Source organism: Gigantopelta aegis, chromosome 14 (assembly GCF_016097555.1).
Source record: "Gigantopelta aegis isolate Gae_Host chromosome 14, Gae_host_genome, whole genome shotgun sequence".
Classification (NCBI taxonomy): domain Eukaryota; kingdom Metazoa; phylum Mollusca; class Gastropoda; order Neomphalida; family Peltospiridae; genus Gigantopelta; species Gigantopelta aegis.
In genome coordinates, this window is record NC_054712.1 from 25,040,094 (window position 1) to 25,065,064 (window position 24,971).

At 36.5% G+C, this 24,971-nt stretch overlaps 1 protein-coding gene and 1 long non-coding RNA gene across 4 annotated transcripts in view; one reads left to right on the top strand and one right to left on the bottom strand.

Annotated features, from left to right (window-relative positions):
• The window catches only part of LOC121389544, a 36,842-nt gene that overhangs the window by 4,347 nt on the left and 7,524 nt on the right, over window positions 1-24,971 (bottom strand). Inside the window, exons 2-11 of one of the 2 annotated variants that reach the window (XM_041521212.1) lie at window positions 16,732-16,803; window positions 14,872-15,124; window positions 10,278-10,462; window positions 8,033-8,226; window positions 7,477-7,645; window positions 5,517-5,546; window positions 4,872-5,042; window positions 4,335-4,547; window positions 1,470-1,643; window positions 1-59 (exon numbers count right to left, since the gene is read on the bottom strand). The exon at window positions 1-59 is cut by the window's left edge and continues 73 nt beyond it. In XM_041521212.1, coding sequence (XP_041377146.1) covers window positions 1-59; window positions 1,470-1,643; window positions 4,335-4,547; window positions 4,872-5,042; window positions 5,517-5,546; window positions 7,477-7,645; window positions 8,033-8,226; window positions 10,278-10,462; window positions 14,872-15,124; window positions 16,732-16,803 — 1,520 coding nt within the window. Of the gene's footprint in view, window positions 63-1,469; window positions 1,644-4,334; window positions 4,548-4,871; window positions 5,043-5,516; window positions 5,547-7,476; window positions 7,646-8,032; window positions 8,227-10,277; window positions 10,463-14,871; window positions 15,125-16,731; window positions 16,804-24,971 lie in introns of both variants that reach the window. The other variant, XM_041521211.1, reaches the window with a different exon arrangement.
• LOC121389545 lies at window positions 22,915-24,818 on the top strand. Of its 2 annotated transcripts, none has more exons than XR_005960081.1 (2): window positions 22,915-23,014; window positions 23,781-24,818. It is a non-coding gene; the product is annotated as an uncharacterized LOC121389545 (long non-coding RNA). The 2 variants fall into 2 exon arrangements; XR_005960080.1 differs by having other exon boundaries at window positions 22,970-23,185.

Here is a 24,971-nt window from a genome sequence, read left to right on the forward strand (position 1 = left end):
GATCTGATTCCGACACATGAAACCATTGTGACACGGCGGTGGGCTTGCACTCGTCATGTCTGCTGGTCACAATGGAAACAAACGAAAGGAATGTTTGTTTAATGATAACTCAATACATTTTTATTTTTATTTCTCCAATATTGTAATCCATTGAAAATGCTCATTATCATTTTGTCCTGATAAGTGAAAATCAAAATGTACTGTGGATAAATGAAAAAAATGACAACAATTTCTTTCATTTTAAGCAATCAAAAACATCTTCCTTGAACTTGAATAAAACAAAGCACTCTCTCTCTCTGTCTGTCTGTCTGTCTGTCTGCCTTTCTCTCTTTCTCTGTCACACACACACACACACACACACAATCCACACAATCCACACACACACACACAATCCACACACACACACACAATCCACACACAATCCACACACACACACACACAATCCACACACACACACAATCCACACACACACACACACAATCCACACACAATCCACACACACACACACACAATCCACACACACAATCCACACACACACAATCCACACACACACACACAATCCACACACACACACACACACACAGATACACACACACACACACAGATACACACACACACACAGAGATACACACACATACAGATACACACACACAGATACACACACACACACACATATACACACACACACAGAGATACACACACACACACAGATACACACACACACAGATACACACACACACACATATACACACACACAGATACACACACACACACACAGATACACACACACACACACATACACACACACACACACAGATACACACACATACACACACACACACACACAGATACACACACACACATACACACACACACACACACAAATACACACACACACACATACACACACACACACATACACACACACACATACACACATACACACACACAGAGATACACACACACACACACACACACACACACAATCCACACCCCACTAAGAGTTCAGCACTTTTAGATAGCTCAATTAGTCGACATCTGTACCTGTGCCTGATTTATACTGGATATAAGCATGAGAATACACTACATGGTATATATGAATGAAGGAAGGAATGGACGAGTGAGTAGGACAGTGTATGGCCACTACAACAACTTCTTATTGACCATGAACAACTAACCATTAACCTTTGTTTCAGATAGGTGACTCACAAAACAGGTGTCTGCCCAGGACAGAATGCTTGAATTGAAAATAAATTAAAATGTATGAAAGAATGAATGAACAAATGGATGGATGGATATATGGACGAATGGACGAACAAACAGACAGATGAATGGATGGATGGATGGATGGACGGACGAATGGATTTTTCTTGGGTTGGTGGATTTTTCTTGGGTGGATGGATACATGGATGGATGAACAAATGAATTAACAAATAGATGAAAGAATGAACGAATGAACAAACACCTACCAACATATGGCATTGACCATTTGAAGCTTAATCTCCACAGTGCTGACACGGAACAGTCAAGAGCGGGATTTTCATCGGAGTTATCTCCACAGTGGTCAATTCCATCACACATCAACTCCTGGTCAATACAGTACAGGTTCTGACACAGATATTCAAAATAGCCTGGACAACCTTCTGTAACAGATACAGTTTTATATGTACACATGTATATGTAAGCATGCCTAATAATAACATTTAATCTTTCTATTAAATGAAGTTATCAATGTATCAACGATATAATTATTTGCCAATTAAATTATTTTATCATCATCCATTAAAGGCTTTTGTAGGAGATATCGCTGACACTATAATTTGCGATATCTCCGGCGATATCTTTGCAGGAGATATCGCTTTTTATAATCTTGATATGTCAAATTTTAATCACAAGACAATGTTTTCTTACATCACAGTGTTTGTTTCAGCACTAAACCTACCATTAGTGACGTCACGCCACTGCTTTTCTGCTAGTTAACGAGTCTACCGCTGACATTCAACCCACATTACTGACATCGTTTACAACTGTCGCAAATGAAAAGAATGATAATGGATGATAAAAAGAATACCCACCTCGTATCTTGTGATATCATAATTTATCAGCACTCGTTGATAAAAGTATACAACTCGTGCTGATAAATTATGATATCACAAGACACTCGGAGAGTATCCTCTATTTATTAACTCTCTTAGTTATTGTAATGGATGCATATTCAGAGGCTTAAAATAACAAATTATTAGGGTTTGTATGCTGTCAGTTACAGTGTCAATTGTGACGTTACATCACATTGTTACAAGTGACATCATATTAAGGTATGATGTAAGTTAGTTATTTAAAGTTTTAAACGTAAAACATTTCAAGTGTTGGCCGAGTATTTACAAACAAATGAAACCCTCCAACCCTATAACCCTCTACGTTTAAATTGTTTTCTGTTTTGCTGCTGGTGTGTTATTTTATAATTTCAGATTGGATATTCTAGTGTACTGTATGAAGACTGTTCAAATCGAAATCGTCACGGCTAAATGTGTGATCACTCACATGATTAAATCTAGACAACACTGAAAATTTTGGATATAAGATAATTTTTAATAATGAAATTTTCCTGCGATACACAGTAAATCAGGGAAAATATGTTTGTTAGGTTCGTACGGTACTCGTTTAAGAGTGGTTATGAATATTCATGACAAAATCAGGCTGCACGTGTGACATGTGTCTGTAAGGAGAAGCACATGTGTGCATAGTTCATTCTAGCTGATCTTCCTGGTGTTTTTAATATCACAAAATGCATTTATCATATTTTTAAAAACGCACGTGCGTCTGAGAAGTAATAGTTATGGAGTCGAGTTCTAGTCTATTTTAGAGGGTATTTCACCACTTCTAAGTCATAGACTCATGTTTCACTCAAATGTAACTTTTTCCAAATGTGATACAGGTTTGTAGATGAAATAAACTTAGTGTTAATTTTTACGGGTTGAAACCAGGGTCTGTTCCTTTAAATGAAGCTGTGGCCAATTCAGCCAATAAACAAATAAACACATAATATTTTGAATTGTTATCTTTGATAATGTTTCTATAAGCAGGTAACTCTTTTGCACCTCTTCCCCCAACCAAAGATAAGACTGATTGAATGGCAGTTCCATACAGCTATATTTAAAAACAAAATTACTGACCATTTAACTGCACTGACTGTGAATGACAGCTTTGTATGCATATCCATAAAGAAAGTTACCCCCTCCACAACTAAAATTAAGTTATACATAGTATGCATTTTGATAACATTATATTAAAAAAGTAAATGGCTAATCATCAGTTAAATTTGTTAATGCTGTGAAAGTAAATAGTCAAGTTTTGACTGCAGTGAAAGTAAATGACTAACCCATCAGTTAAGTTTTTGACTGCAGTGAAGACTAACCATCAGTTAAATGTTTGACTGCAGTAAAGGTAAAAGACAAACTTCAGTTAAGTTTTTGACTGCAGTGATAATAACTGTCAGTTACATTTTTGACTGCAGTGAATATGACTAACCATCAGTTAAGTTTTTGACTGCAGTGAAAATGACAAACCCCTGCAATTTCCCATGTCAATCGGCAATGCAGTAGATATTGCCATCGAGTTTTTTATTCTCCATAGCACCTTTTTTTGCTGTGGACCACAGTAGAATTTTTTTTCAAGGCATGTCTTTTGCCGTGGACATTTTCTTAATTGCAGGGGTTGGACTAACCATCAGTTAAGTTTTTCACTGCGGTGAATATGACTAACCATCAGTTAGGTTTTTCACTGCAGTGAATTTGACTAACCGTCAGTTAAGTTTTTCACTGCGGTGAATATGACTAACCGTCAGTTAGGTTTTTCACTGCGGTGAATATGACTAACCGTCAGTTAAGTTTTTCACTGCGGTGAATATGACTAACCGTCAGTTAGGTTTTTCACTGCGGTGAATATGACTAACCGTCGGTTAGGTTTTTCACTGCGGTAAATATGACTAACCGTCAGTTAGGTTTTTCACTGCGGTGAATTTGACTAACCGTCAGTTAAGTTTTTCACTGCGGTGAATATGACTAACCGTCAGTTAGGTTTTCACTGCGGTGAATATGACTAACCATCAGTTAAGTTTTTCACTGCGGTGAATATGACTAACCGTCAGTTAAGTTTTTTTACTGCGGTGAATATGACTAACCGTCAGTTAAGTTTTTCACTGCAGTGAATATGACTAACCATCAGTTAAGTTTTTCACTGCGGTGAATATGACTAACCGTCAGTTAAGTTTTTTTACTGCGGTGAATATGACTAACCGTCAGTTAAGTTTTTTTACTGCGGTGAATATGACTAACCATCAGTTAAGTTTTTCACTGCAGTGAATATGAAGGACAGCTTGTCAGTGCTGTAGAAGCCGCCCTGCAGGTGGATGTAGAGGCCGTCCCCCGAGGTGAAGTACGGCTCGGCGTAGGTCAGGTTCTTCGCCGTGTAGCGGTGCAGCAGCTTCCCCGCTGACGTGGTGCCATACCGGATGTCGAGTGTGTTGATCTTGCCATACTGCAGCCAGCCTGGGAATCAGTGCAGAAGAAAGGAAGGTTTGTAATGGCATCCCAGTATTTTGTTAATCAGTGGCTGTTACATTTATGACAATCATAACAGTAAGGAGTATTTTGTTTTCACAATTTTGTCTTGAAACAGTTTGTGTAATATATAATAGATATCGGAAGATGCCAGTAATTGGGTTGGGGTGGGAGGGCAGCTATATATTAATAACTTTAATTAATCAAGATAATAATATTTTATTTCCACAATAATAAAAAAAACTAATTTATTCCTTTTGCATTATTTTATTATTCATCTATGTTAAAATATTTGAATTAAAAAAACCTTACCATCGCCTAGCAACACCTCTCTCATTCTAAGGACCACTCCATCGGGTATGTTGTCACCATGGTGATATCGTTTAATCACCCAAATGCAGTCATAGAAATGTGGCTGTGTCGACCTCTCTCCCGTGAAATCAATCATTCCACCTGATCTCATCGGGTGTGTCGCACTGCAGTCTGGGTAAAACAGGTATTCTTATTTATAATACACATTTTAACATCAAGTCTTCTGTTTTTTAAATTGTAACTTCTCAATAAATAATTCTACCTCACCTGTAAGATCAACCATATGCAATCCACTCATACCTCTCGCCCATGCTAACCAGTGTCCTCTCCCATACTAACCAGTGCCCTCCCCCATGCTAACCAGTGCCCTCCCCCATGCTAACCAGTGCCCTATCCCATTCTAACCAGTGCCCTATCCCATGCTAACCAGTGCCCTATCCCATGCTAACCAGTGCCCTCCCCATGCTAACCAGTGCCCTCCCCCATGCTAACCAGTGCCCTCCCCCATGCTAACCAGTGCCCTACCCTATGATCAAATAACTATAGGTGTAACACAAAAGCAGCTGTAGTTTAAAAGAGTCGTTGATTTTGTTTTACAGAGTTTACAGTTGCATCTTAAACTTTATGCTTGGTGTTCTATATTACCTGTTCTAGGTTTATCAGGCCATTCCTTTTCTGAAAATGAATAGAAAAATAATAAATTAGAAATATTATTTTTTAACACAAAAGAATTCTTTGAAATAATCTTTAAATGTTAACATAACAATATGAATAAAGGGTAAATAACATTATTATCACAAGTGGCTAATTAATTCAAGTTAATTTGTTTTTATCACTAATGTACCTGTCTCCCATGAGTTTGACAATATTTTAATTATGTTATGCTATGCACATAGACATTGTTAAGATGTTGTTGTTTTTTTGCATGTAGATTTTTTTTCTTCTCCAGTGCCATATAACCGTTAATAAAATGTGTTGAGTGTGTCATTAAATAAACCATTTCCTTCCTTTTCTGCATGTAGATTTAAGAAAATAATGATACAGATACACCCAAGCCATTGGGGTGTATTGAATAACTGGAAGAGTGGCAATTCATGAAAATAATGATACAGACACACCCAAGCCATTGGGGTGTATTGAATAACTGGAAGAGTGGCAATTCATGAAAATAATGATACAGACACACCCAAGCCATTGGGGTGTATTGAATAACTGGAAGAGTGGCAATTCATGAAAATAATGATAGACACACCCAAGCCATTGGGGTGTATTGAATAACTGGAAGAGTGGCAATTCATGAAAATAATGATACAGACACACCCAAGCCATTGGGGTGTATTGAATAACTGGAAGAGTGGCAATTCATGAAAATAATGATACAGACACACCCAAGCCATTGGGGTGTATTGAATAACTGGAAGAGTGGCAATTCATGAAAATAATGATACAGACACACCCAAGCCATTGGGGTGTATTGAATAACTGGAAGAGTGGCAATTCATGAAAATAATGATAGACACACCCAAGCCATTGGGGTGTATTGAATAACTGGAAGAGTGGCAATTCATGAAAATAATGATACAGACACACCCAAGCCATTGGGGTGTATTGAATAACTGGAAGAGTGGCAATTCATGAAAATAATGATACAGATACACCCAAGCCATTGGGGTGTATTGAATAACTGGAAGAGTGGCAATTCATGAAAATAAACTTCGTTTTAAAAATAAATATTTGTAAAAAGTTAATTTGTACTATATTAGATTTGAGAAAGTATTAAAGTGACAGACCCCAGTTTTTGAACACTATGGCTCATATTTGAGAAAGTATTAAAGTGACAGACCCTAGTTTTTAAACACTATGGCTCATATTTGAGAAAGTATTAAAGTGGCAGACCCTAGTCTTTGAACACTATGGCTCATATTTGAGAAAGTATTAAAGTGACAGACCCCAGTTTTTGAACACTATGGCTCATATTTGAGAAAGTATTAAAGTGACAGACCCTAGTTTTTGAACACTATGGCTCATATTTGAAAAAGTATTAAAGTGGCAGACCCTAGTCTTTGAACACTATGGCTCATATTTGAGAAAGTATTAAAGTGACAGACCCTAGTTTTTTAACACTATGGCTCATATTTGAGAAAGTATTAAAGTGACAGACCCTAGTTTTTGAACACTATGGCTCATATTTGACTATTAGAGCTGTCTTTAATAATTGAAATCAGATATTACACAGATTATATGGGTTAAATTATCTATTTCCATATGTCCAAGGTATTTCTGGTCATCCTGGCATTTATAATATCATCAAATGCTTTTTTTCCGTGTTTTTTTAAAACGCATGTATCTCTGAGAAGTAACGGTTATGCATACAAGATTTTGTCTATTTTTAAGGGTATATCGCATTTCCATGTTACAGACTCTTTGTTTTGCTCTATTGTAACTTTATTCAAATGCATTCAGAAAATGAAGACCCCCACAAAAAAAAAACCCACAAAAAAACCCCAATAAAAAAACCCCAATAAAAAACCCAACATCAACAAACAAACAGACAAAAAAACAAGAACATTAAATAAAAATGAAAAAAAAGAAAGAAAAAGTTCACCTGACACAAACTGGTAGGATGCTTTGAACCCGGCAAAGTCGCAGCAGCCGTCTGTCTTGGTGCCGGTGTCAAAGACGATGACAATGGTGTTGGAGTCGGAAACCATCACCAGACGTTTACCTCGCTCCATGACAACCGACGGAGAATTGGCGGACAATCCATCATATATCTGAGAATATTACATACAATATTTGATTGATTGATTGATTGATTGATTGATTTTTTTAATATATATATTTTTTGCTTTACATGTACATAATTATATTTCATATAGAAAAGAAAATAACTGTTCAGTATGCAAACATAGTATAAGACTGAGTGTACAGAGATTTATAAAACAATTTATTTTTGTTAAATAAATAAATAAAACAAGAAAGAAAGTAAAAAAATTAATAGAACTAACTAACTAAAACTAGCTAACTAAATAAATAAATGAACAAATGAACGAATGAATGAATGAATGAATGAATGAATGAATGAATGATTGAACGAACGAACGAATATAAAAAAATAATAATTAATTAATTAATTAATTTAATTAACAGTCAATCAATACCTTAACACGACTTTGTGGTGCGACATCCCAGTCGTCAAACTTGAGTCTCACGTGACCGTAAGGGTCAAGGTTTTGTATCATGTAGGTGAAAGTCTCTCCATTCATTGCATATCCATGTGGGAAGTTTGGCGACGTAACGGTACCAATGTGTTTTCCATACTGTGCTACCATTCCCTGTCGAAATTCATTTTTATCTGAAACAATACCAAGTACATAATAATGGTTAAAGAAAAATTAAGTAATTCATTGTAATTTATGATAATAGTTGTTTTTTTAAGTGTTCTAACTAAAATCCAAAATAAAAACTAAATGTTTATTTTTCTATGCAACCTCGTCAAAAATTAATATAATTCATGTTTGCTCTGTTTAATTTATATTTATATGTTTTAATTACACTTGTATTTAACAGTTTTATATATTTATCATGGTTGTGTTACTATTTGTTGCACATTGTGTATATTTATATGTTGTATTGTGTATATTTATATGTTGTATTGTGTATATTTATATGTTGTATTGTGTATATTTATATGTTGTACAACATACAATGTTTAAAGTACAATGTATAAATATGGATAAACACATCTAAATATGTATACCATATACACGTAGATATAACGCTTAAACTAGTAAATACTCAAACCTACAATGTTTTACACATGAACACAAATCAAATTAGTGATACCATATAGTTTCATATTCAATAATTCCATGCTTGAAACTGCAGTGTTCTAAACTGAATACGCAAATTTAACATAAAATGAATACTAAAACCTAACCATGTTTAACAAATATCCACACTTATTAGTAACCATGTGTAACATGTAAATACTTGAAGCTACAATGTTTACTATGTAATATATAACATTTTAACAATGTTTAACATTAATTCTTAAAGGTTTAAACCTAAAAACTTCCAAAACTGGTAATATCGAAATAGTAAATTTGAACAAAACAATTTATATTATGTTGTCCATTTAGTTTAATCAAACCAACACATTTTAAAATTAATTTATTAAAAATATATATTTGTTTTTCAATTACTGATACAGAGGCAAATAAAACATTAAAAATAAACATTTTTATTGATCCGTCAGTTTTATAAATTACTGGTTAAGAAATCCTCCACAAAACCAAAACAAAACAAAATAAAAAAACAAAACCTCCTAAAACTGGTAATATTCAAATAGTAAATTTGAATAAAACGTAATTATTTTGTTAATTCAGTTAAATAAAACAGACACATTTCGGAATTAATCCATGTGTATATTAAATAATATCATACAAATTTCATTTGTCCATATATGTATACGTATTGTGTAATGCATAGAGTGATATGATATGCAGTGATCATACGAAGACGCAGAAATGGAATCTACCTGGCTTATTTGCATACAAAATTATTATTACGGATTACGTATTGCGTATTATGTAATATACGATACGCACATGGATTACGAACAAATAGAATTTGCGCCTATATATCTGATTTTGAATTACTGATACAGTGGCAAATTAAACAACCCTACAAAACACATCTGATTTTGCATTACTTACCTAACATATTATATCTGATTTTGAATTACTGATACAGTGGCAAATAAAACAACCCTACAAAACACATCTGATTTTGCATTACTTACCTAACATATTGTATCTGATTTTGAATTTCTGATACAGTGGCAAATAAAACAACCCTATAAAACACATCTGATTTGCATTACTTACCTAACATATTGTATCTGATTTTGAATTTCTGATACAGTGGCAAATAAAACAACCCTATAAAACACATCTGATTTTGCATTACTTACCTAACATATTGTATCTGATTTTGAATTACTGATACAGTGGCAAATAAAACAACCCTACAAAACACATCTGATTTTGCATTACTTACCTAACATATTGTATCTGATTTTGAATTTCTGATACAGTGGCAAATAAAACAACCCTATAAAACACATCTGATTTTGCATTACTTACCTAACATATTGTATCTGATTTTGAATTTCTGATACAGTGGCAAATAAAACAACCCTATAAAACACATCTGATTTTGCATTACTTACCTAACATATTGTATCTGATTTTGAATTTCTGATACAGTGGCAAATAAAACAACCCTATAAAACACATCTGATTTTGCATTACTTACCTAACATATTGTATCTGATTTTGAATTTCTGATACAGTGGCAAATTAAACAACCCACAAAAAACATCTGATTTTGCATATTACTTACCTAAAATATCGTATTTGATTTTGAATTTCTTGCCCGCCACCAGCGTGGAGTTGGAAAGACAGTGGACGAGTTTGAGATGGGCCGAGATGGACTCATACGTCTCACCCATGCTGTGTGAGAAGTAGCTGGAGTACGAGATCGACCGGTAGGGGTGGTCCATCTCATACAGGTACAGGTGATCACACCTGGAATGAAAAGAAAGGAATGTTGTTCAGGGGTGAATTTGATTGGGAGGGGTGATCTGGCACCATTATATGATTTAATACATTTAAATTTTGTAATTGTATTCCGTGAGGTAACACGTTACATCTGATATCAGTTTTGACTGATTTATTATTGCATGTCATTATAATAGTTCTGATTTGTAAGAAATGATTTATAGTCTTGAGAAGTGGCAGTCCTCTCACAGACAGAATGTCAGTCTTAAGAAATGGTAGTCCTCTTATAGGAAAAGAAGGTATCGTAATAAGAAGTGGCAGTCCTCTTTCAGACAGGATGTTTGTCATGAGAAGTGACAGTTCTCTTATATAAAGGAAAGATGTTTTGTCATGTGAAGTAGCAGTCATCTTATAGACAAAGAATGATGCTTTGTTATAGAAAATAGCAGCCCTCTTATAGATCTAAGGATGTTTCGGAAATGGAAGTCCTCTTATAAACAAAGGATGGTACTAGTCATTGAGAAGTGGCAGTCCTCTTATAGACAAAGAATGACGTTTTGTTATGAGAAGTGAGTCCTCTTATGGACAAAGAATGTTTTATCATGGGAAATTGCAGTCCTCTAATATATAAAGGATGTTTTGTCATGGCAAATAGCGGTCCTCTAATATATAAAGGATGTTTTGTCATGGCAAATAGTGGTCCTCTAATATATAAAGGATGTTTTGTCATGGCAAATAGCAGTCCTCTAATATATAAAGGATGTTTTGTCATGGGAAATAGCGGTCCTCTAATATATAAAGGATGTTTTGTCATGGAAAATAGCAATCCTCTAATATATAAAGGATGTTTTGTCATGGGAAATAGCGGTCCTCTAATATATAAAGGATGTTTTGTCATGGAAAATAGCAATCCTCTAATATATAAAGGATGTTTTGTCATGGAAAATAGCCATTTACCTTTCGACCGACCGTTCAAAATTGCGCCAAATTCCCTCGATCAAAATTGCGCACCCTTTTCTCTTTGGCATTTAACTGCTCCATTCAAATTCCATAGCACCACCACCACCACCACCCACCTGCTACCAATTTGATTGGGCTGCTGGTGCTCCCTTGTACCTGCCAGTGCAGGCGGTCCCTCCTCTCCCCTCCCCCAACCTTTCCTCTTCTGCCCACGACAGGCGTGCGCTACAACAGCTTGTTCTGAATGTGCACGTAAAACCCTATGACATGACATGACATGGAAAATAGCAGTCCTCTAATATATAAAGGATGTTTTGTCATGGGAAATAGCGGTCCTCTAATATATAAAGGATGTTTTGTCATGGGAAATAGCGGTCCTCTAATATATAAAGGATGTTTTGTCATGGGAAATAGCGGTCCTCTAATATATAAAGGATGTTTTGTCATGGGAAATAGTGGTCCTCTAATATATAAAGGATGTTTTGTCATGGGAAATAGCGGTTCTCTAATATATAAAGGATGTTTTGTCATGGGAAATAGCGGTCCTCTAATATATGAAGGATCTTTTGTCATGGAAAATAGCAGTCCTGTTATAAACAAATAAGGGTGTTTTGTCACGGGAAATGGCAGTCTTCTTATAGGTAAAGGATATTGTGTCATATGAAGCGGCAGTCCTCTTATAGACAAAGGATGTTATGATAAATGGCAGTCTTCTTATAGACAAGGAACGATGTTTTTCATGAGAAGTGGTAGTCCTCTCATAGACAGAATGATGTCAATCATAAGAAATAGCAGTCTTCTTATAGAAAAAGAAAGGCACAATAAGAAGTGGCAGTCCTCTTTTAGACAGGGTGTTTGTCATGAGAAGTGACAGTTCTCTTATATACAAGGAAAGATGTTTTGTCATGTGAAGTAGCAGTTATCGTATTGACAAAGAATGATGTTTTGTAATAAGAAGTGGCAATCCTCTTATAGATTAAGGATGTTTCGGAAGTGGAAGTCCTGTTATAAACAAAGTATGGTACTTGTCATTGGGAAGTGGCAGTCCTCTTATAGACAAAGAATGACGTTTTGTCATGAGAAGTGAGTCCTCTTATAGACAAAGAATGACCTTTTGTCATGAGAAGTGAGTCCTCTTATAGACAAAGAATGACCTTTTGTCATGAGAAGTGAGTCCTCTTATGGACAAAGAATGTTGTGGCAAATAGCAGTCCTCTAATAGGCAAATAATGATGTTTTGTCATGGGAAGTGGCAGTCTTCTTATAGGTAAAACATGGTTTGTCATATGAAGTGGCATTCCTGTTATAGGCAAATGATGTGGTGAGAAATGGCAGTCCTCTTATAGACAAGGAAAGATGTTTTGTCATGAGAAGTGACAGTCCTACAAACGAAAGAAAGTAATTTCGACATAAAATTTTGAATGAAGGTCTAAAAGTTTAATGAATGAATGAATGAATGTTTAACGACACCCCAGCACGAAAATACATCGGCTATTGGGTGTCAAACTATGGTAATGCAAATAAATAAAGTGATGATCAACATCAATATAAAAATTCAAGACTTAAACAAAAACAGTGTAAAGAACTGTGCAAAAACACAAATATCACAGAATTTTTCGGATACTGAATTTTACTCAAAACTTCAATTTTGTGCTGTATTGGCCATGTCTAAAAGTTTAAAGTCCGATCTATATGTCCACGTGAGTGGCCTCGTTAAGGCTGTTAGGGTGCACAACTTGTAGGGACAAAATGGGTTGCATCCCGTCAAGAAAACCCCGAGATTGACAGTCATTAGACGTTGAATGTGCTGTACTGTGCTGAAATACAGATCTTGAGAAGCCGGATCCGTCTGAACCGGAGAGTATCAAACTAGGGTATAGTCCAGTCGTCATGGGTTGGTATAGTGGTGCGGACGGGTCCGACTCCGGAGGATACGAGATGGTATCAATATCAATATAAAACAAAGTATGGAAAAGAGTAGTAGAGGCCGACCCTGCTTCCTATTTCTTCTTAGAATGAGGCGGTCAATCTTCCAGGGCTGCTAGGGTAGGCTCGGACATGTAGAAACTAAACGCGAACAACCGTGGCGTTCTGCAGAATGGCCGTCATACGAGTCAGAAAAACAAGTCGACATAGTCAGCCGGAGATATGACGTGGAGGCAAGGAATCTCTCTAAAATCTGTTCAATCAGTTCCAGTGGCCGCATACATCCCAGTAGAAAACTACATTTCGTTGAAAAACAAAACAAAATGTAGGATTCCCAAGTCGAGCACACGAAAGCACGTGCAGTGTGCACAGGCGAAAGAAACACGTCTTATCGCCGCGAGCTCCAGACTGGAAATGGATGCGTGCAGAGATACTATTTGAATACGTTAATGGGATTATTGTTCAGATTATTTAAAAATTTCATGTCTGTTAAAACAGTAAATAATGACTACGTCTCACCCAGGGTTCAAAACCTGTAGGCGGTCAACATTAGTACATGTAATTAAAACTAATTCTGCATCAGATGGTTCATAAAAAAAAAGAGGGGCTACTCGACATCGACTGTACATACATGTACTAACACGCATAGACGTACGGGAAGGCTGATATTTGCTCGAATTAAACGAAAATGTCCGAATCTAAATAGCAATATTTATTAGTCGGACAGGGTTGCAAACGAATCACACTATTGTAGTTAGAATGTTGGAAATACATGTTGAAAAGGTTTCAGGGCAGTCATGTTGCCCAAATATCGCTATCGTTTTTGACCGAATTTGAGGATTTGCTCCAGTACCGTCTTATGCTAACACGAAAGTCTATCGGTCCAAAATGTTCGTCTACTACAGCCAGTAGTTTGTGTTCCAGGATGAAATACACTGTCTTACCTCTTCGAGTCATTCTTATTGTATAGCATGTTTGGCATTAAATTTTCTATCGCGCACTATTTTAAAAATAAACTACATGTGTAGATATCAAATTTAAAACTCAATAAAACAATGTAATAAACTGATTTTGTGCAATTTTTAAATGTTCTGTGTTAGATACATTCCTCGCTATTCCCCTGCGTATGCTGTAACCTCATCGTGGTGCAGGGGGGTAACATTCTCTTTGAGAATGGCCAATACAGCACACAATTGAAGTTTTGAGTAAAATTCAGTATCCGTAAAATTCTGTGATATTTGTGTTTTTGCACAGTTCTTTACACTGTTTTTGTTTAAATCTTGAATTTTTATATTGATGTTGATCATCACTTTATTTATTTGCATTACCATAGTTTGACACCCAATAGCCGATGTATTTTTTCGTGCTGGGGTGTCGTTAAACATTCATTCATTCATTCATTCATTCCTCGCTATTCAACTTTAAAAAAGTGGGAGTTTAATTTATTTTACTTTTTAAATTTTACGACTCGGACTATATATATATTAACAGTGTGATGCCATTGATTTCTAAACTAAATTTGTCTGAATGATATTGAACATTGCATTTACCCTGGAATGCAGCTATCATGATTGTATATTTGATGTTCCGACTTGGTTATATTGCATTCTGGGAATTCGAGGTCTGTGAATTTCAATCGTATTTTGCACGTGCTGCACGCGCGTATCCGGAATTCACACCACAGTCCGTTGTACATCTGAGACGAGTAGGCGTCTGGGTAGTTCTGAGAGGCAATGTGTCCGTAGTCACCCTTCTCTGTGCGAATAAAAATGTTTTTCTTCGTCTTCTTGCAGCTCGATGTACCTGTAAGAAAGAAAAACTAAATGATTTTTAGTGTTTCCTAAAGCGCTCATAGGAAAAAAATACTTATAGGAATAAAAGGAAAATTATTTTCAGTTTTTTTTAGAATATCTGTAGATATAAAAGCAAAATGACTTCCTTTGTTTCCTAGAATACTTGTAGGAATAAAAGCAAAATTATTTTCTGTTTCCTAGAATACTTGTAAGAATAAAGCTAAATTGATTTTCTGTTTTTAGAACACCTGTAGATATAAAAGCAAAATGATTTTCTCTGTTTCCTAGAATACTTGCAGGAATAAAAGTAAAATGATTTCCGTTTCCTAGAATACTTGTAGGATTAAAAGCAAAATGATGTTCTTTGTTTCCTAGAATACTTGCAGAAATAAAAAAAACCATTCTGTTTCCTAGAGCACCTGTAGGACAAAAACAGGTTTATCTTTTGTGTTTCCAAGAGAGCTTAGGAATAAAACAAAATGTTGGGGGGTTTTCCCCCAGTTTTCGAGAGCACCTATAGGAATAAAACAAAATAATTTGCTTTGCTTTCGTGTAATTTAAAAAAAAGATACAAAATAACATTTTAAAATACAAAAGAAAAAGAATAACTCAAACAAACGATAAAAAAAACTGCAGCTCCCAATATTGTACGGCCTACATCAGAATTAGAAACCATTGTGGTGTTACTAGTGTCGTGTTCTGTTATTCTGCATTGACAACTGCTGGCGTTTTTGTTGTTTTTTTGTGTTGCATACTATAATTCATAACGCCAGGTTTTCAATGAAGCACAGTAATTTCATTTATTGTTTTCTGAATGTTATTGAAATAGACAGCGCATGTAGCATATCAAATATATTTGGAAGAAGTCGATACAGAATTCACAATAATTACATTAGACGCTTTCTGAACCAGTTATTCAAATGAACATCTGAGGGGGATACACGTTACTGCATTCGTAATTACGTCTCTGTTGACTTTACAATTTTAACAGCTTGTCTGAATGTATGATACATGGTATCTAAAGACAACTCGCAGTAGTATCTATCATTATCCCCCCATAAATTTGCTTTGTGGAGTAGATTAATAGTGTTGATGCTATTTTAAAGGCACTATCCTGAGTTTTAACCCAAGCAATAAATACACACCATGCGTTTTCCCCGTTTTTAAACCATTGTCTTCCTTCCACGTGTTTTAAATATAAAGCATTATACGGATAAATACATAAATTTGGAATGGTTTTTAGCCAAATTATTTCAAATTTCGTTTAGCAGTTGGAAGAAAGAATAAATTCGTATGTACGAAATTATTTTAGACAAAAATCAGAATTGAGATACCACAAAACATTATGATGCCCAGACATGCATTGCTTTTGGAGATATTGTAAGCACGAAACTGTAACAGTATGTATATTGTAATTTAATAATGTAAACACTATTTTATATGCCGAAAATCTTTTAAAATGGCTACATATTCAGAATAGTCCTTTTAAGACCATGATGTAAAACTGTATTTTATTAAAACACAACCGCTGGCATTTTAATCTTTTATTATAACTGTAATATGTATTTATTTAAATTCATAACTGAAAAAAAAAAACCCTGTTTAAAAACAACTTACCTTTGTTGATGCCGTTCTCTAGAGCCAGTATGTGGGTGAGCGCCAGGAGTAAAGACAAAGGTCTGTGGACACCTGCAATCAATGACAATATACTACAAATCGTCTATACACCATTAGCAATATCCAGAGGCGGGTAATAGTGGATATTCTAGTGTCTCTTTTTTCTTTTCTTTCCATTTGTAAAATATTTTCATTAGGTTGCCTTTCTGACAAGCTGGTCCACGTGTGCCCTTTTCTTTTGGTCGCCCCCAATATTTTCTGGATCCGGCCCTGACATCATTCAATTGTATTAGGTCAGAATTCAATATAATTTATTGAAGTAAAGTAATGGCCTGTAGGAGCGAGAGTGTGGAACTTATACATTTAGTTAAAACATGTTATAATATATCAAATCGTATTCATCTGTCTGTTCCCCGCAGATGCCTGTATCACTCCATTTACATGCATGCATGCAAAAAAACCCACAACCCCCCCCCCCCAAAAAAAAAAAACCCCCACAAAAAACCTGTTCATTTTATTTTCGCATAGATTATAACCAATTCTTGGTATCAGCCATCGGCATTTTTAACTAAATCTTGCAGACCGCTCACACGATGTGGACCCATTCTTTGATTGTTTTACCCCATCCCAACCAGTGCCACACGACAGGCATATAAAAGACAATGGTATGTGTTGTCCTGTATGTGAGAAAATGCATATAAAAGATCCCTTGCTGCTATTTCAAAAATGTGTGGCGGGTTTCCTCTGAAGACTAACACTAACGAGTCAAAATTACCATATGTTTGACATTCATTAGCCGATGATTAATAAATCACTGTGTTCTAGTGATGTAATTAAACAAAGTAAACTTGAGCAAGGTTTGCAATGGAAATAATTAAGTTTCTCAGATATATCTCGGTGCTGAACGTCGTGCGGGTCCGTGATGGTCAAAGTTCAAAAGGATTTCAGTATCGGCCGAGAAGACCCGATGTACATAGATCACGTGTCAATTAACACATGTTCGACACCTATTAGCTGATCATAAAACCATTTGCTTAGGTGTCTTTAAACAAACTTGACTTAATTCTCTCGATCCGTGGAGCACGCGACACAATAACCGTAGTTTAACACTTAATGAGGTGCTAATTAAACAACGTGCCGAGGAGTCGCGAGACGGACTTCCTTTCTTTCCACTCCTGTTCCGGGGCACGTGTGCCGCAATTATAGAGTGTTCGACATCTAATGGACGTTAATTAAATAATGTTCTGGAGCTATCGACAGACTACCAGGTATAAGACTACCAACTGTCACGACGAAGTTGGCCAACTCGTCGATCTTTCGACTTCGTGACAGTTGGTAGTTTGAGAGTAGCATTAGACAAAAAAGTCACTTTTCTTTTAACTGAAAAAGAACACCTTTTGGAGGGTATTTTTCTGGAGGACAACTAACCACGTTATCCACCCTCCCCACTCCTCCACCCCGCTGGTACGGCCTTTCCAGTCTCCTTTAGACGAAACACTTGATTCTTATTCATTGGTAGATATCATCACGACTTTCCCAAACATATTTTTGTGCTGAAGAACAGCTATGCTATGCACGGGCGATGAACCTAATAGTGATTACTATAGTCTGTCCCACAGGGGACTCCTTTTTTTTCATACCATGTAATTTAAGTTATTTATTTCTGAACCGACTGTTTTCTAAATTACACACACGAATTGTTCATCACTTAAATTCCATTGATAAAAACAATATGTGCCGTGGTTACGTTCAACATGAAATTTTTTATTTCCTTTAAATATCGTTCTGAACCATACCGATAGACAATGTGCTCTAGTGGTGTCATTAAACAAAAACAAACTTTTAACTTTGAAACTTTATTACGGTACACGTAACACCCGGGCTGTCAGACAGCATATGAGGAATTAAGACATCAGTTTTAAAGACGCTTTGTCCTCAAAACGAAGGTTTTCTTTACAAGAAAACGGACGACAATCAGCGTTAATTTATGCATCGCTAACACTGGAAAACAATACAGAAGTTTTTAAAGTGTGTAATAAAAGCCGTAACATACATGGCAATTATGAATCGGCCATTAGCATAGTCTATAATGTATCTCGGCACAAGACAAATTCCAAAAGCAGGTGCGTGTACGGGAATTCTAGCTGCGGAAGGGGGAGGGGGGAGGGGGGGGGGGGCGTTTTGAGTCATATATTCTGTTCCGTTATGCCAGGCTATGCGGGCGAGTGTGCAGGAATTGATCTTGACCACTATATGTAGTTCCAATTCCATATACAGGAGGACTGTCACTTTTATAACGCGTCAATACTGGCGACATAAACCTTTTTACAGCTTCCGTAAAGAAATGGGCGTCTGAATGCGTACACGCACCTGTATTTTGAAGGCGAAGTACCTTTAAGGCTGATACTGGGTTTGCATCCTTGTACCGGTAAAGCGTTCGCTTGATGCATGGTCGGTCTGGGATCAATCCCCGTCGGTGGGCCCATTGGGCTATTTTTCGCTGAAGCCAGTGCACCACGACTGGTATATCAAAGGCCGTAGTATGTTTTATCCTGTCTGTGGAATGGTGCACATAAAAGACCCCTTGCTGCTAATCTAAAAGAGTAGGCCATGAAGTGGCTACAGCGGAGTTCCCTTCTCAATATCTGTATGGTCCTTAACCATATGTCCGACGCCATATAACCGTAAATAAAATGTGTTGAGTACGTCGTTAAGTAAACCATTTCCTTCTCTGTACCGACTAAAAACCGGAATACGTTTTAGCGAGTCAATGAGATGTAAGGTCAATATACCAGTTTAACTCTCGCTAATTAATCTAATAATCTACCATTGTCCTTAACAGAGAGCCCAGATAGCTGCACTGCGAACTGGTGTTAGTATGCAGGGACCTTTACTGGATATTAAGCACTAAAATAAATTAGAACAAAGCTCCGTGGTAACACTTCTATATAAGGAGATGCGTTGCAAGATCAGTTCATATGAGCGAGTACCCCCCCTGCTCCGGAGTTAGTCACTGGCGAAGTCAGAGGCTAAATCCGTAGTGGGCGTGCCTGAACCTCTGTGGATAGGGGCACGTAAATACAGTTGCCCATTGCCCCATATGAGCGAGTTTCTTCTTTCATCCTGTACACCAAAGGTTGCAATAACTTTAGCACACACACACACACACACACACACACACACACACACACACACACATATATATATATATATATATATATATATATATATACCTTGTTAGACACCCAATAGTTTACGTTACTTAGACAATTTGTGCTGGATTGTCTTGAAAATTTACTTTCCGATCAGCTGTTACTTAAAACATGGTATAGCTTAGAAATCCCGTTCCTTTTTCTCATTCATTAGACAACGTGTAATGGTTACCAGGAATTCTAAACCTATTAGCCAAATAAACAATATGCTGGTGGTATGTTTTGACACAAAAAAATCCTTTTAACCCACAAAAACTACAATCTAAAATTCGTCTTTTGGCCAAAAAAAAAAAAAAAAACTGCAAATATCAATTTAATTTTCTTTCATTTATTTAAAATTATTCAATAGGAAACCTATTAATTTTTGTAACTATTAAAATTATTACTATTTATGATTACGTTAGGCCCATTTTGACAATTTATTTACCGAACAGTTTCATGATTAAAAAAAAAAAGAGTTGCGTTTCTTTTGCTGTGCAGCATACTATAGGGCCTACAAGTGCATCTTCAGGGTCAAGTCTTTAATTTTGGTGGGTTGTTTTGTTTATCAACACCCACGAACCGGCATCGGTGGTGCAGTGTATAAGCCATCGGACTACAGGCTGGTAGGTAGGTACCGGGTTCGCGGCCCGGTACCGGCTCAAACCCAGAGCGAGTTCTTATGAGCTCAATATGTAGGTGTACACCCTCTTCTCTCTCATTAACCACTAACCAACTAACAACTAACCCATTGTCCTGGACAGATAACCCAGATAGCTGAGGTGTGTGTGTGTGTGTGTGTGTGTGTGTGTGTGTGTGTGTGCCCAGGACATCGTGCTTGAACCTTAATTGGATATAAGCACGAAAATAAGTTGAAATGAAATAAACATCCACGAACTACATTATATCAAAATATCTCTGATTGGCTGATCCGCCTCTGGTCTAAGTTCAGACAGACAGACCAGAAAAATGTACGCTAGACTGGTTTATGCGCTTCACGGTAAACCAAAATGACGATCACGTCTGAAAGCAACCAAATGCTTCGCGAACGTCAGCGAAAAGTTTGCTTGCTGAACTTGGGGCTGGCACTACACATTCAATTCCACTTTTCCCCCTCCGCTAAGAATGTGTTTTACTAACACTAACAGCTTTGATAACCCATATACGCGCACGTGATCCGTATTTCTGCTATGTGACCAAAGACTCTTAGTGGGTTTATGCACCGGAGTGGAAATATCTTCGAGTTACGAGGAATTTATGACAGCCATCTTAAGCATTGGCTGCATTCTGAGAATTATTGGAGAACAACTCAGAATAAACCAAGTGTGTGTTAAGGTGCATTTCCACCGCGTGACTTTTAATAACACGATTTTGATGACGATTAGTCATATAGAAAGAAAAGGAACATGATCGTATTGTTTAAATACCTTAACGATATGTATATGCAACATTCATTCATTCATTCATTCATTCATTCATTCATTCATTCAATTAATTTATTCATTCATACATACATTCATCTACTTAATGACTTTTAATCTATGTTCAAGGATATATTCAGTTATATTTTAAACACCTTGCAATGGGACACACACCTCAACTATACGGACTGTCTGTCCGGGACATATTAGTAATTAGCGAGTGAAAAGTCGAAGTGCTGTCCTTACACTCGCCCATTAAACCAGGCAGTCACTGGCACTGGAATACGAAACTTCGCTAAATAAACAATGTGCTGAGGTGTAGTCAACAGATACTACTTTCCTTTAAAAAAAAATTAAAAATGTCAGTCTTACTAGAATGAAGTGATTTTAAAACAAGGGAATTTTAGACTTTTTGCTATTTAAAGTTTGGGGTAAACTCTACGGTTCGATGGGTCAGAGTATCGATCGCTCTTGGTGGACTCATTTTCCCTCGCGACTCTTATATCAAAGGATATGGTATATACTGTCTTGTAAATGCATACAGATTCCTTGCTGCTTTCTTAGTAGAAGCCTAGGTAGCGGCAGCAGGTCCTCACACCGTCCCCTCTCCTAATCTCTCTCTCTCTCTCTCTCGCCCAATCTCTTCTAATATATCTCTCCTTCTCTCTCTCTCTCTCTCTCTCTCTCTCTCTCTCTCTCTCTCTCTCTCTCTCTCTCTCTCTCTCTCTCTCTCTCTCTCTCTCTCTCTCTCTCTCTCTCTCTACCCAAGTGGTGTCGAAATAACCATAGTTTAAAATGTTCTGAGGTGTTTTTAAAGAAACATACATTTTCTTTCCTATTTTACTGTTCCGAGTTTTCGCAATAATTCCTTTTTTTAACATATCACTCTCTGTGTATGTAATGTGTTTTTGGTTACCCTGATGTTCGAGGGCGTGACGTAGCCCAGTGGTAAAGCGCTCGTTTGATGCGCGGTCGGTCTAGGATCGATCCCCGTCGGTGAACCCATTGGGCTATTTCTCGTTCCAGTCAGTGCTCCATAACTGGTGTAACAAAGGCCGTGGTATGTATTATCCTGTCGGTGGGATGGTGCATATAAAAGATCCCTTGCTGCTAATCGAAAAGAGTAGCCCATGAAGTGGCGACAGCGGGTTTCCTCTCTCAATATCTGTGTGGTTCTGAACCATATATATGGGAGTGATTACACGTTCAGTTACTGAAATTTTTATAACCAGATTTCAAGTAAATTATATTCTATATGCAATCATTTGATGCACAGTATATATATATATATATATATATATATATATATATATATATATATATATATATATATATATATATATATATATATATATATATATATATATATAACACCTTTAGATCTACTGACGACAAGCAGATAACACTTCTCTAAACGCTGTGCGTCAATACTGAATAAGAAACCACGTGTTAAAAACATTTTGTATTATACATCAAGAGATCCGTTGACTGGTTATTTACATTATCGTGTCAACCACGATAGCCCATAGATAAAACTGAGAAACTGGAAACGGAAGAGAGCACCAGTGCACGCGGAGCAGTTAGTCTCTGACGTAACTCATTTACATAGAATGTAACTATCATTTACATAGGGTTAATCGACGGAGGCCAGAGTGACAGCAGTAAACAACAGTTAAGTGTTTAAAAGTTTAATGACAGCTGACGAACTGACAGAACTCTTTGTGACTGAAGGTTGATAAACAAACATCTATCCCTCAGTCACGGAACTAGCATTTGATAACGCGTGTGTAAAGCCTAACTAACAAGATAACATCTAAGTAAAACTCGCGAATGACTCCCCAGGTAAATATGTCAAAACAGAGTACGATTTTTGTAATGATAAGGAGTGCACTAATCGAGACTACCGTAAACAGGTTTGGAAGTCGTAAACACCATACGTGTGTTGCCAGATCAACCATTAAAACGTCAAAACAAAGCAGGTTTTTATATTTAAAATGCAATATCTTGTACAAAGTACATCGTACATTCTTTTGCATAAATCACTAGTCAAAATGTCCATTCCAACTTGAAATAGCCACTACAGATGAGAGGAAAGGATGCTTTTAAAATGATACGGGTTCTCAACAAATTACTGTAGTTACTAAAGGCAAAATATGTGCCATACGATAATTGTTATAGAAAAATTTAATTAATGAAGTAGAGCACATTGATTTATTAATCATCGGCTATTGGATGTCAAATATTTAGGTAATTCTGACATATAGTCTAAGAGAGTAAAGCCTTTTGTTTCTTTAGTCCAGAGGCGTTTTATGTATCATATTTTTGAAAATATATTGTGATTATTATGTAAATGTATACTGTATGTTTAACGTAGTTTTCCATGAAATGTATTTTGTTTAACCATATACGTGGTCGTTATATTACACTTTTCTTCCAGATTTGGTATGCGGCTGTATTATGACAACGTAAATGGTATATATTCGTCCTATAATCCATGAGCCAAATGACTCGGTCAGTAGCATCGGGTATGGAGGTGGATGGGGAATGCGTACTGTGACTACACTGAAGGTCTTTATATTTATCAAGACCGTAGGAGCAAATAGGAGCAAAGAGAGTTGATGTGTCATACATTTCACACATGCCAACAGTATTGGCAGTATTAACATCGATAAAAGCATCAACAATGTTGACGGCCAGGGATGTTTCAACATGTGACAAAGAGACGAACGTTATACCGATGACCAGTAACTGAGGTGGTCCCACAGGCGCTTGACACATATTAGTATACATAAATAAACTTGTTGTATAATTTGATATATTTTAACAATAGTTTATTTATGACAAAAATGTCGATCCCTACTACAATGTATATACAAGATACAAAGTCCGAGCGTAATGATGTGGCGCGGAATTGACTCCAACCGTACCCTGAGACCTGCGTTCTCCCACAGAGTTGTCCCTGGTCAAAGGAATTGCATCACTACTCAGCATTATATACCCAATCGGCGATATGCACGTCCCTTTTTCCCAGTATCACAGAAACGTGTATAAGTAAGACAATGCAAGCCCATACTCGGTTAGGATCACTCGGAACTTCTCCTTGAACAGAACAACATTAAGATGATGGCCTGGTCCACCCTCAACCATAGTCTGAACCGTATCAATCACTTTTGGGATCAACTTCGAAGAAAACTCAGCGGAATATGTCCTAGTCCAAAAACAGCTGCTCGGCTCGTTGAGGCTTAGGAGAACATCCCTTACGGTGATCCACTCCAGGAGACGCCAGTGTCAGGTTGTTATTAGCACCAATGGGGGTCATGCGTCATATTGACAAACTGAGTGACGTACTTTGTTCATGCACATGATGAATATAACATTTTACTGTTCGATAAACATTTTGAGTAAACTTGAAATTGATTTTGATTGAAACTTTGTCCAAAATTCTAAATATAATTAAAACTTGAAAAAGCAAAAATTGTGTTTCTGTTTTTTTAATTTGTGTCCTGTGTTTTACAAGTTATTTATAACTTGACATATTATGGTGGTCATTTTTAAAAATGCCGGCTAAAGACACCCGATCACCACTTGATGATGTTTACCCATATTTATGATGTCAAAACATATATTT